General features: G+C 37.3%; 1 protein-coding gene across 9 annotated transcripts in view; it reads right to left on the bottom strand.

The window, feature by feature from the left end:
• FOXP2 (forkhead box P2) overlaps positions 1 to 13,340 on the bottom strand; it is a 417,926-nt gene that overhangs the window by 116,243 nt on the left and 288,343 nt on the right. For 8 of the 9 annotated variants that reach the window (XM_065697217.1, XM_065697620.1, XM_065697714.1 and 5 more), the window contains one exon: positions 7,235 to 7,324. In XM_065697217.1, coding sequence (XP_065553289.1) covers positions 7,235 to 7,324 — 90 coding nt within the window. Of the gene's footprint in view, positions 1 to 7,234; positions 7,325 to 13,340 lie in introns of those variants that run through there. The other variant, XM_065697791.1, reaches the window with a different exon arrangement.

Below are 13,340 nucleotides of genomic sequence, written 5' to 3'. Positions count from 1 at the left end.
TTGGCTTTTATAATTGCCTGATGAAATTAAAAACCTTTCGGGAAAAAAAAGAGACTTCCCCTAACAGTAATTTAACTAGAAATAATTTTTTAAAATCTATACCCATCTAGAGCATTCAAAGAATATTTTGCTAAGTTGATTTTCCTGATTTGGTAATTTCCAAATCAATGTACGTTAATATGTGTTTCAAATTCAAGAGTATCAGGAGAGCCCTGCTTGAGTGGCGCGATCCTAAACTGGCATAATTAGGGCCCTGCCTGGGAGCAGACCCTTTAATAGAGCGGCACACTGAGTGGGGAACCATTCACACATTCCCTCTCAGCTCTTCACAAGCTTTTCTGGGCAATGAGCCAGCTGGTAAGAGAATCAGGCTGATTCAACCTGTTGCAAGAGCCTGGAGAAGTGGCTCAAGGAAACCTACACCTCCCAGCACCACAGAAGGAACTACTCACGTAGTCTGAAGAGGAGCAGCCCCGAACATGCATGCTAGCTGCACTGGGAGGGCTTGCAGGGGAACAGAGCTTTCCAGCTGCTCAAGCCAGGCAAATAAACTTCTCTATAGCCCTTGGAGGATCCTATAGTTCAGAATATAAAACCCGGGCCATCCATCCCATGCACAGCAATATTTCCTGGTATCAGACAGCCTGCAGATTCTACCATGAGGTCCACTGCCCTGCTATGTAAAAGCTGCTGTGAAAAGACATAGACACTCTCTGTGAAGTGCCTTTCTGAATCTGAGTGAAGAATCAGTGTGTGTGTTCTTCCCTTTCCTCCCAGCCCTCTTGACATAACAGAATAAACAACAGGGAAAGAGGGAAAGAAAAGACATGATAATGATGTAGCTGCCAAATGATTCCCTGTGTCCTGGTTTTGGCTAGGGTTAAACTAGAACACCCCAACAGTCACAGCAATGGAGTGAAAAGTCAGATTGATGCACAGTCATAAGTTAAACATTAAACTGCCTCCTGAAATACACACAGCAATCTTAATGATGATTCTGAATATTCAATACCTGTAAACAGAGTTTGTATAACACTTCTTTCCTCTGCCTCTAAAATATTTTCCAATATTGCAACCGTGTTTTCAGGATAAAGATGTGATCTCTGCACCAGTTAGTGTGGGGTTTTTTTCCTCTCAGTTAGATATACATGAAGTCATTATGTGATAACTTCCATTAGAAGGCTGTTAGTATTTTTCCATGTTACAAAGATTATACATAAGGTTAGCTGCAATATTTTATGTACCTGAACATGACAAATATCTGCTTTATCAATAAGAGATAATACCTCAAGGTGACTGATATTTACTTTAAATTAAAAAGGAAACCACACTAACCAATGGCACTTTCTTCATAGATGTGTATTTTAATACTGGAAGTTTTAAAGAGTAAAAAGTAAAGTAAATCTATTCTTGAAAGGTTTCACAGCAAAATGGCACACAATGCAAAATACGGGTTTTCACAAGTAAAAGAGGTTGCCAAAGACGGAACAGAAGCCTTTGGAGCAGACTTGTATCTATAGAAATAATGACTTCGCACAGCAAGTTTTTTATGCAGACGCTTCCACTGCAAATCACTGAAATATATCCTTTCTTTTTAGTTTATTACTGTATTTATCCCTCTACCTTACATGGAATTTCTGTTTTCTGCACTGTGAGAGCTTGAATACAGCTATTTCGCCTTTCTCTCCCCCTATACCTCTCCTAAATATAACTCCTTGCTTTTTCTCCATCTCTTGGGGTTATCCTTGTCTTTAGAGTGGGTATCACTGATGCAAATTTCTACACCTTAGAGGATAACTACATATTCCTCCTAACACTTACAAGGGAGAATGGGACTTAAGATTTTCTAGCAGCTATCTTCTAAATTTAATTTACCCCAAGCCTCAATGTTTGCTTATATGTAGGCCACACATTTCCTCCAGAATTATACTCGAGAGGGAAAAAGACTGTTTATCACTACTCTCCTCTTACACTATATATTAGGCATTAGCATCTTTCTAAATAAGTGATTTCTAGCACGTACAAAATCCTCCTACTTCCTATGCTTAGCAGCATGCTTTAGATAAACAGAAATACGTAATATGCAGTTTTTGGAAAGCCAGTTTTAGACTGGTTAGATTTGTTTCTATTTTTGTTGCATGTAATGCTAAGAAAACTCTAAGTTACATCCATAACAGGGTGGGGGTTTTTTGCTGTTTTTAAGCAGAGAATATTTTTACTGACATTACACATGCACGGTTGCAGTCAGTGTGCATTAAGTCAGAGGATATAATTTAAAAGCAGTGGGTTTTGCTTCTTTTTTCCTACATTCAAAATTTCTTATCTCTCATCAGCTCCTTATGTATGCTTAAAAAGTAACTAAAAGTTACAATATTAATGATATGTTTGCTTATTTATTATGTGCAATGAATTTTAATTCGGAGCCATATGAAGATCCAAAGGGAGATGACCAAACTAGGAGAGTAATGCAAGAAGAGTAGTTTAAAGGAGACTAACTACGAATATCTTTTCATGCTCAATTTTCATACTAAATTTTTGCATTTTGCATGTCTTTAAACAAAGTGGTTCTTCTGATACTGTACATTAATGCAACAAACATTAAGTAATTAAACCTAAAGGTATACTTAATTTTCCCAAATTTTATCATATGGTTACACTTCTGTGACGTGCTTATGCTAAATAAACAAGGCTTACTTTAACAACTCAACACTACATATAGCATGATATTTATACAACAGACTTGGTACACACTGAGCTTAACCCTTTGATTCCAGGAGTCATGGTTTCCTGACATGCCATCCTCATACAGAATGCGTTAGTACTGGTGTTAAAACAACAAATCTCTTAGCAAGAAGGAGAAAACAACTAACCAATTCATTTTAGATATATTAACTTATGGGATTGAAGATAATTATTTATTTTAATCAAGATAAAAGTTCAAATTCTGCCTTAGTGAAACTAAACTACTTCTTTAGAGACATTACAGGGAATAGAAATACCTGGGCTTTTAACAGCTCTTAGAGCAAACAAAATTACAACTAGTGGTCCAAATCACTCTGCTATGCAGCCAATGATGACCTGTATCGTGGACAGATTAGTCTAAGCACTGATATTTGCCCACCTGGAAAGGAAATAATTGCAACACTGTACACAAACACCCACCAATGGAAGCAAATTGACAGCATTTACCTTTGGGTTATGCTTGTGCTCTGCACAGTTCTTGACGAACTGAAAGTCTCGCTCATGATTTTTAGTATAACAAGAACAATAAAGTTGCTAGCTTTAACACTCAGGGTAGACGACACCAGGTATTTCTGTGGCCGTAAGGACAATGACTTTCTGCCACAGCAGAATGATCTACAGGCTCTAAGAGCCAAAGTGACATTTTCCCTGTTTTGCCTATTACAGAAATGTGGTGATAGGGAGTGAAATCCGTGAAGCAATCAGCTCACTTCACCATGTATCCTCAGAATCTCAGCTTCTCCAGAAAAGAAAAACATCCTTAAATAAAAAACAGTACTACAGAAATCTTGACCTTACTATTGCAATATGTTTTCCAGGATGCACAGTAAGAAAGTAAATACTATCTTATCAGATGCAGGTTAACACTACCCTCAACTCTCTTCACAAACCCTCCTTAGCTGTTCTGCAGTATGTCATTAATCACTGTATGTACTGATTGAATCCATTCAATTGGTGCATCAGTGTAATGAATGGCATATATAAACATGCTTCAAATACATTTATTCGGATATCTATACATGAAAGTAAAATCACTACTACAATTGGTACTCAAGCTTGTCAGATGGGATGTTCTTCTCCTTCTGTTTTGCATAAGACATGCTAATAGTTATGTGATCTGCAGTCTGAAACCCAGAAAAATGTAAATCAGAAAGTAATAGTACATCAAGATAACTGTCTATCCACAACTGTAATTTCAGCAGGTATTCCATTAACTCACAGTCTAAATACAAACCTCCTCTCCCTGAAAATACAGGATAACTACTAGAACATGGCATTAAAAACTAAACCAAAAACATGTATCATCACAACATTCCTCTTTTACAATAGATCACATATCTACAGGTAAATTTAAAAGTTTTCTTTCTTTTTTGTTTTTGTGGGTTTTTGTTGGTTTGTTTTTTGTTTGTTATTTTTTTTTTTTTATGAGAAGGATACAGAAGACACCCAAATTCTTCTGTGGAAATCCCAGCAGTTCTTTAAAACCATCCCCTCTATAAAGCACGGTAGAACATAACGACTTACCCAACACCCTTTTTTTTGGCAAAGTTGAGGACACAAATTTGAAGGTTTCTTCAATAAGCTTTCAACTTGCTGATTAGCTAGTTGGTGGTGTAAGTCACTAAAATACTTGATGCATTGTGGAATAACAGAGAGAACATATATAAAACCAGCATATGCTACTTTCCCCTAAATACCCATCAAATCCAAAAGATGGCCACTAAAGTTAATAATGTTTTTTTCTTCTTTGGCACATGGAACAATAGAACAGTTTTCATCAAAATATAGAGCACATGAGGGATGCAATGGCAAGGCTTACCTAACACCCTCATTTGCCTGCAGATGTGTGAGCTAGTTTTAAAAGTTTATTAGGTTTTTACTAGATTTATAAATCAGTTCTAAAATATCTCCAGTTGCCAGATTAGTAAATTGCTCTGAAATTAGAGGAAATTAGAAATACACTACTATTAAAGAATTTTAAAATACTGGGAGAAGTCTGTTTCCTGAAGCACAAACACAAGCACAAGGAGTTTTGTCTTATAAACCTCAAATTGCTTATGCATATTTAGCAATTCCTACTGCTAGGAGATTTTGGCTAAAGCTACCATTAAATTTGGCATAATAAAATAATAACAACGTACAATTTTATGGCCCATATTACAGTATTTGGTCAAACAGGCATCACAATGCGCAAAATGTGAATTTCCACTACATAATGAACAATGAACAGCTCTGTAGTAACACTAAAAGGCAGAAATAGAAAAGCTCCAAGGACTCGTTTATAAAAGCTTTATACATCTTTTTCACTAAAGAAGAAAATTAAAATGGAGTTTGTGCTCATACCTGAGTTTACATGGTATTTGATACAAAACCCAAAGTCTGAGAGCAAATTCCATTTTCCTCTCATTTAAAAATGAACCAAATGAAGTGTCCAAAGCTAATAAGAGGCACTGTGCACATACTGATCATGGAAGGAAAAGCTGGAAACATGAGCAATGATCTTTGCTTTAGGGAGCATGTAACAATTCTTAAAAGACAATTATTTGCTTTATTTTCTTCTTCCTGCCTCGCAAGTGTGACTCATGAGGCACTAACTCTTCCTGGCAAACACATAATAGGGGATGTCTCTACAATACACCATCCCATGGCATTTAAAAGGCCTCGGGCCAGGGCTGGTGCTTTAGGAGTAGAAAAGCACAAGGCCCCCCCTCTCCCCATTCCATCATCATCTTGGTTGTGTGTATGACTGACTCCAAACATGGTTTTCTCTCCTTTCATCAATGCCTACCACAAATACTGCACCCCCACACCCCTTCAGCCTTGAAAAGAATGTTTATGAATGGGTAGAGAATGTAAATAGAGAAGACTGTAGCTCCTGAACTGCTCCAGTTTACAAGCTGGAGGACTAAAGTAAGCTAAATTCACTGGGAAACATACAGTGCGAAAATACCACTATTTTTGCCTGTTTCCTATACTTCTCTTCATGTCTGGTGTTTGTCAGTTTAGAGACAGGACACAGGGCTAGATGGACCTTATACACGTTCTTTTTCAGAATGAGAAGCTGGCAGAAAAAACAACTTTTACAGTATTCATTAAATCAATCACCTCTGTGACTCAACTCTTCAAGATCACCAATTCCACTTCTAAAATCTTAAAAAAACTGCAAAGTTAATAAGCTGCTGCCTTTCTGACTGCTCTTCCTGAGTGCCTTCAGCCTAAAAGATACTGAAGACAAAACAAAGTCAATGGCAGACAGTGGAAAGTTGAGATGGCCCCAGGAGTCCTTCGCCTCTGCTCTCGACTACAACTACAGCATGGCAAGATGCCAACTTGACATATTTTCTTTTTTTCAATTTTCTTTAGCGATTTTCCTAAGTTCTTGTTTATTTCTGAGCAAATAAATACAACTTTAGAAGTATACTTGAAGAGAGTTGATGTGGAATGTGGAACTGTGTGCTGTGTCCAACATTGCTCCAAGAAGTTTCACAAAGAAAAGGAGACACTGTGAATTACACAAAAAAACTGCGCAAGTGATCAAATTTCACAACACTTCACTGGTGGAGAAAAAGATAAATTCTGGTGCCTGGGGTCCTCCATTATGCACGAATAGAGATAAAAACACCCTATTACTTCAGAAAGCAGGGGAAGACCCAAGAGGATAAAGGCTCACCCAGAAAAATAGATGTAAGGAAAAGAATGGTAGGAGTTATAAACTTTTATTTCCTGAACAAAATAAAATTGTCTCTTATGTACATCTTTTGTCTGCAACAGACTGTAATTCAGCAGTTTAACACTCAGATTTGGTCTACATACAACGAGAGACCCAGTTTTGTCAGCAGAATACAATTTCACATGGAACTCTGAATTAGCAATAAATGAACTAAAACCTAAAAAAATATTTGTAATTTTTTTCAAGAATAAAATGCTGTATATATTTTTACTAATAATGCATTTTAAATAATTACTCAGTAACAGAACTCCTTTTCACCCAAACACAACCTGAAGCCCAACAGCATCCCAGTGTGTAACTCTTATGACATATGTTTTTCTGAAATGGCAGAAACAGTTCTTTCATAATTTCCTGCAGTTGTGTTGGTAGTTTCTGAAAACATCTCTGTGTCACTTACACACCGTCTTAACAAGTTTTGAACTGGTTTTTTTTTTCATTTGTTAGTCTTAATACAGTTGTTTTTTACAATTTAATCCATGTACATATAAAAAAAGTACCAATTTTGCAAAATGTCTATAAAAATGTTTTATAGCATAACTACTGAACTCAGTTTTAAATCTTTCAAGCATCTATAGCCACAAAAGGCTTTTTTAACTTCCAGTGAATCTTCTCTGTGAATGAAAGGTCACCAGCATGCAAGCCTGTATGTGAATATGTACATACACAGCAGGCGTTGGAACACAGGCATCCACGCACATCTCCCATGTGTGAGCAAGTTCTTCCCTGAGAGTAAGGCCCCAAAAGCAAGGACACTTTACTAACCTGCAGTGGTCTCTGTTTATCACTGCCCTTAGGAGATTTCAGTCCACTTGTCTGTTGCTGTAAAAGCAGCTGCCTTGCTGCCTGGAGTGCCTAGAAGTTGAAAAAAAGAATAAATCTTTTCTACCAGTTCATAGAAAGAGATGAGTTATTCATTGCTAATGTTAGGTAAAAGTCCGATTGAACAAATACAGTCTCTTCCTATTTGACTTATATTTGCTAGATTTCAGGCTCCAGATTGTTTCTTACTTAAAACAACAACAACAAAAAAAAACATCTGAAAGCACACATATAGGACTTCACTTGAATTTATGGATGTACATGAAATCCTGCAGGAAATAAAGTTAATTTGTTTGAAGTGCTTGAAGAGGAAAAATCATAAACTGCATCAATAGCCTCATTTCCACAAGGAACTTGTCTTTGAGTGTTCAACTAAAATGCCCACTCCCTTGCAAATTATCATTCAATTTGCATTTTCATATTACAATTTTGAAGCAAAAGCAAGTAGACTTCAAGTGTTACCAGAAGCTGTAATTAAATTTGACAAATCAACATCAGATTATCTTGAAAGTGAATTAATAAGGATATTCATTGAAGATTAAAACCACTTTTTGTACTTACAATTCAAGGAGAAACCTCTCCTTTGACAAAATAAAAAAAATAAAAAGGAGTGCAGTTTTAATGCCAAATAAAAATGAGTGGTTTTCATTTGCATTCTTAGGGAAATCAGAGAACAAAGAAATTACTACTCAACCAACCAGATCAGGCTCAAGGATGACAGTACCCCAATCAAAATAGAAAATGTTTCCATTTATTCTATGTTTTCATTCCAACTCAGCAAAATCCAGTTAAACATATGAAATGTAAACAAACATTCCACTTACCCCAAGAAGGCTAATCTGAATTATTTTTTTTCTTATAGAATTTCTTTTTAAATGCCAAGTGTTAGACAGTATTTATTAAGACATGAAGAAACCCTGATCCAAAATATTTCTACTGAAACTACCTGGAAAGCCCTTTTTATAATCTTGGTTTTTTTTCCCTTAAAAAAGCAGTTATAGCTTTAAAATACATCACACTATTATCTATGTTATTAAAACATACTGTAGATGGAATATACTGCATTAAATGCCATTTGATCACTGCTCCCCAAAATAATAAAGATTTGCAACTGATAAAGAAAGGTACAATTTTGATTAGACTCAAATGAGCTGGTTTTTAAGATAGTTTCCAGTATCCATGACAACAGTTGCTTTGACAAGATGTGCATATGGCATTACACTGCCAGCTGGTGTGAACAATGTTTGAACTACTGCATTGAGATGCTGAGCAAACAGAAAAAGTTGCCACGTCTTAACCCTCAGGGAAGGCAGTCATCCCCTGATCAATTATGAAAAGACAGAGAGAGGGCTGCTACAGTCTGGCTCCAAGCAAGTTTTCTGAGGAGGCAGGCAGACATAGAAAACCAAAGTAAACAAACTGAATGCACGAGCACCATCTCCTAACAACATTGATTCGTCTCCCCATAGAAGGCTCTGGTACAAAGTTTGCAGAGGAGACTTTTAACATTTGGAGACATTCCCACAACAATCCCCATATTGTTTCATCAAATTCTCAAGTAATTACAGGTCAGCTTTACAAAGTCTACACATTCCTCTGAACCTAAGCAACGAGACGCACAGAACTAGCTTCTCTCTGCCAAAAGTAAATAAAAGTTAACATATTTCAAAGTGCACTTGAAATATTTTGTTACCAAGGAACCACTGGATGCCCTGTTTCCTATGTGAATAGCATAATCTCTTCTGCACTCACAATCCTTGGGCAGATCCTAAAACAATCCTGCTCTGTCTGAGATCAAAGATAAACATATCTGTTGAGTTCAGGGGCACCAAGATTTGGTTCCAACATCTTGCAGTGGTTTAACCACAAAACATGGATTAAATTCATGAACAGAAGATCTATGGCATATTTATAATCCTTCCCAATCTTTAGAGCTCTCCAAAAAGGGAACTTGAAAGGAAGTGAGAGAATGACTGCACTTTTGAATTCATGGTGGACTGTACAGGAAAACGAACTGCACCACCAAGGGTGATACTGCTACAAGAACCAGAGAAGAGATCCGGAGTTACGGAAAACAGGAAAACCCACAAAGATTATTATTTTTCATTTGTGTCAGTTTCAGAAAATTCATTACATGGCCTTTATCTGGAAAAGAAATTGTAACGGTGTAATCCTGATGTATATTTGCAAGTAACCGGAATACTCGGCAAAGTTGTTTCAGGGTCCTCATCTTCCTTAGCAGCAAAGTCATTACACGTCAATGCAATAAAACAAGCAAGTATGCATCTTGTAAAGCTCCACATTTACAGTACTTGAAAATCAGAGAATTATGGCCTGCTGCAGCTTAGATTGAGGCTCAAAAGTATAATTTCAAATTGTGGCTAGCATACTCCAGTGGAATCAGCCTCAGAAAGCATGACTTCCTACTGCTAACTACAGAAAGAGTCACACTTTATGAAAAAGCAAGGCAGCACAACAGGGTATGTTTGCATAAAAGACTCTTCTACTTAAACTATTCTGATTCATATGTGCTGCCTGGGATATCTTTAAAGGAGTAAAGGCTTAACTGGTAATACAGAATGTCTTATAAATGATGACTACCTGAATACTTCAGTGATCTTATTGTGGCAGTTTAGATTATTGTAAACACAGGAGATAGAAGAAGAACAGAAAACAATTTCAAGAGATCAGAGATGATTTGAAACTCATAAGGAGAAATCACTGTCAGCCTTTGTTCTTATAGCAGTTGTCATACGGTACTTTTTCGTCCCAGTGTGCTGCTTAACTTGAGATTTTGCTACTCAAGTAAACAACCTCCCAGAAACACACTGTTAATTTCAAAGGATTATTACTGATGTTATTCATAAGTGAAGATTATGATACTATAAAACATTTAGTTCTACCAATTCATTTGCTGCTTTGCAAAACAAATTGACAACTTGAAAGTGCCTTTCAAAATTCCCAGTTTAACATTTACACTTCAAGTAAACACCTGTCCCACATATCATTTACAAACTTCAGTGAACTAATCTGATAATAACTCATGGTCTAAAAACAGTTCAATGAAGACAAACTAACAGACGTTTATAAATCTGGCAAATAAAAATTATGTTGAGTCCTACCTCAAGTTAGCAGCAAGAAGAGAGTCTAAGGCAGTCAAACGCCTATCTAGTTTCCAGTAACGTTTCAAATTTGCTATGCACTTTTCTTTAATTATCTAAATTAGTAAACTATACAAAAAAGTCAATGTAGACAAAAGCAATAAAAAGCACCGAGGATTAGAAATTATTTTAATAATGCAAATGAAAATCATTATAATGCTTTAAGTAATGGCTGTATAAGCAGGAAATTTGGGCATATGGTTTCCAGAACTCACTGTGTCTTCTAGTAAAATATTTATTGGGAACACTACTTCTTAATATTTACTGTGCTGCTTTGGCACAGCTAAAACATAAGCAGAACAAAAATGAAATTAATTGCATATAACTCACCCTATTAAAGTTGATAAATTATGGTAGATTTTGCAATTTGTTGGCGATACTCCTGTGAGATACAACTTGCTTTAATTTTGTATTCCAACCCCTTGTATTTAATTTAAGCATGCCTTAAAATAATTTTTAAAGTTTTATCTTCTTCATTAAAGTGAAAGCTGTCACTAAAAAATGGTAAACTTATTACTTTGTTTTTAAAGAATAAATGTATATTTTTAGGAAATAGATGTCACTCATATCTTTCCTTTAAAAACAGGAATGTTTAACCTATCAGCCTGTTGCATTTGAGACGTTAAAATGAAAAATGACATCTACACCCATTAATATTGTCAATGTATAAACAGCACAGCGTGACACATTCTTGAGAGCTGAAGGCTACAAAATCTCTCTGAAACATAAATAACAAAGCACTCAGAAGCATATTTGATGTTGATATTCATCTCTGAGAAAAACACTGCTGCCTGGGCTTCTTATGAAAATAGATGCAGCCCAAATGGATCTCCTGTAATTGGTTTCAGATAGCGAGGTCAAAAGAAATGTGATACAAGAAACTATTATGTGGAACAGGCGAAACAAGAATGTTTATACAGGCACTCCCTATTTATACTGACAAGAGGTGTATACTTTGCAGATAACCAGAACCAAAAATCTTGCCAGAAGACAACCAGATTCTTTCCTTTTTCTAACTCTGAAGTCCTATTTTAATTTTTTTAAATGACTGCATACTTTAACATTCCCGCTGAATGCAGAATGTGTTTCTGAACATAAAGTAAGTTTCCAAAAGGCTGAATATGTCAAACGGGAGTCATCTCACTGGTAGCACTATGCAACCAAAACATATCAACATGCTAAGCTGGATTTAAGGCCAAAGGCTGCTCTGCACTGGTTGAATACTGGTTTATTTTAAAGAAGACTTCAGAAGACCCTCTGCCCCTTTACACCCTGCCATGTGCCCATTTTCCAGCTGGCTCTGAACAAGAAGCCCAGAGTTATCCATAGTTGTACAAGATGGTGACTTGAGACAACACTGTTCTATGCCTCCTAACAGCACTCAGATGATGCTGCTAAACCTTTGTCTCTTGCTGACTGTGTTTTCCCAGAAAGTTCTCTAATGAATATCACAGTCAGTCAGCACAGCAGTTTATAAACTTTCCAAATGGAGTCGTGAAGCATTTAGCACTATTCAAGGAATCTTGAATTTAAGATGATCCAACTCCTTTCCAACAGCAGTCTCTCCAGGAGACTTGACAGGAAAAGCAAACTCCCATTTTCCTTAGTGAACAACACTCCTTTTCTCTAAGTTACACAAAGAAGATAAAACCTGAAGCCAAGGAAATCCTGTACATAACTAAAATCCAAGCCACATAACAAGCCTGATTTCACCTAGGAGCAGCAGACTGAACAATTATTATGGTGTTTTTCTATAGAAGAGAAAATAAAGCACCAGACAGCTAATGCTGTTGGAACCCACCTCAAGGAATATATTACCTAAGGAATCTAGATGGCCACAAAGAAAGATTTCACTCAATTAGCCCAAGTATGCATATCCAAGTATGCAAACACTCAAACAAAAAAGATTTGTGTCTTCTGCATCTAGATCAGCAACTCCAGACAGCCCAGATGTTCACTGTGCACAATTTCAGCAGCTAAACTGCAGGGTGCCCTGAAGCCCCGCGTAATAGCAGAACACAAGCCTACAATAGTACAAAATATTTGAAATTAAATTATGCTCAAGACGAAGAGGCAATAGCCTTGGAAGTTGTATTACCATCCCAAGTTCTTCTACCACCAGGCTGCTAGATAGGACAGAAACTGGTGGTGGCCACTGAGTGCTGTATGGAGCCCAACCCTGCCTGGCTCCTGGATCACAAGGCTGCTCAGGTATTCCAAGGCTGAGGAAAATTTGTGTTTGTCCAGGACAACACCTTGTGCCTGTGGAATTTCAAGATAAAAAGGCAGAGAACTTTGAGGATTAGGTGGCAAATGGTCATATTCATATTAGAATCATAGAATATTTAGGGTTGAAAGGACCTTAAGATCATCTAGTTCCAACCACCCTCCCATGGGCAGGGACACCTCACACTAAACCATCACACCCAAGGCTCTGTCCAACCTGGCCTTGAACACTGACAGGGATAGAGCACTCACAACCTCCCTGGGCAACCCATTCCAGTGCCTCACCACCCTAACAGGAAAGAATTTCCTCCTTATATCCAATCTAAACTTCCCCTGTTCAAGTTATAACCCGTTACCCCTTGTCCTGTCGCTACAGTCCCTGACAAAGAGTCCCTCCCCAGCATTCTTATAGGCCCCCTTCAGATACTGGAAGGCTGCTATGAGGTCTCCACGCAGCCTTCTCTTCTCCAAGCTGAACAGCCCCAACTTCCTCAGCCTGTCTTCGTACAGGAGGTGCTCCAGTCCCCTGATCATCCTTGTGGACCTCCTCTGCACTTGTTCCAGCAGTTCCATGTCCTTTTGATGTTGAGGACACCAGAACTGCACACAATACTCCAGGTGAGGTCTCACAAGAGCAGAGTAGAAGGGCAGGATCACCTCTT

Source organism: Lathamus discolor, chromosome 1, assembly GCF_037157495.1.
Source record: "Lathamus discolor isolate bLatDis1 chromosome 1, bLatDis1.hap1, whole genome shotgun sequence".
NCBI lineage: Eukaryota > Metazoa > Chordata > Aves > Psittaciformes > Psittacidae > Lathamus > Lathamus discolor.
Note: the sequence above shows the minus strand (reverse complement) of the source record. Positions and strands in the feature narration are given on the sequence as shown.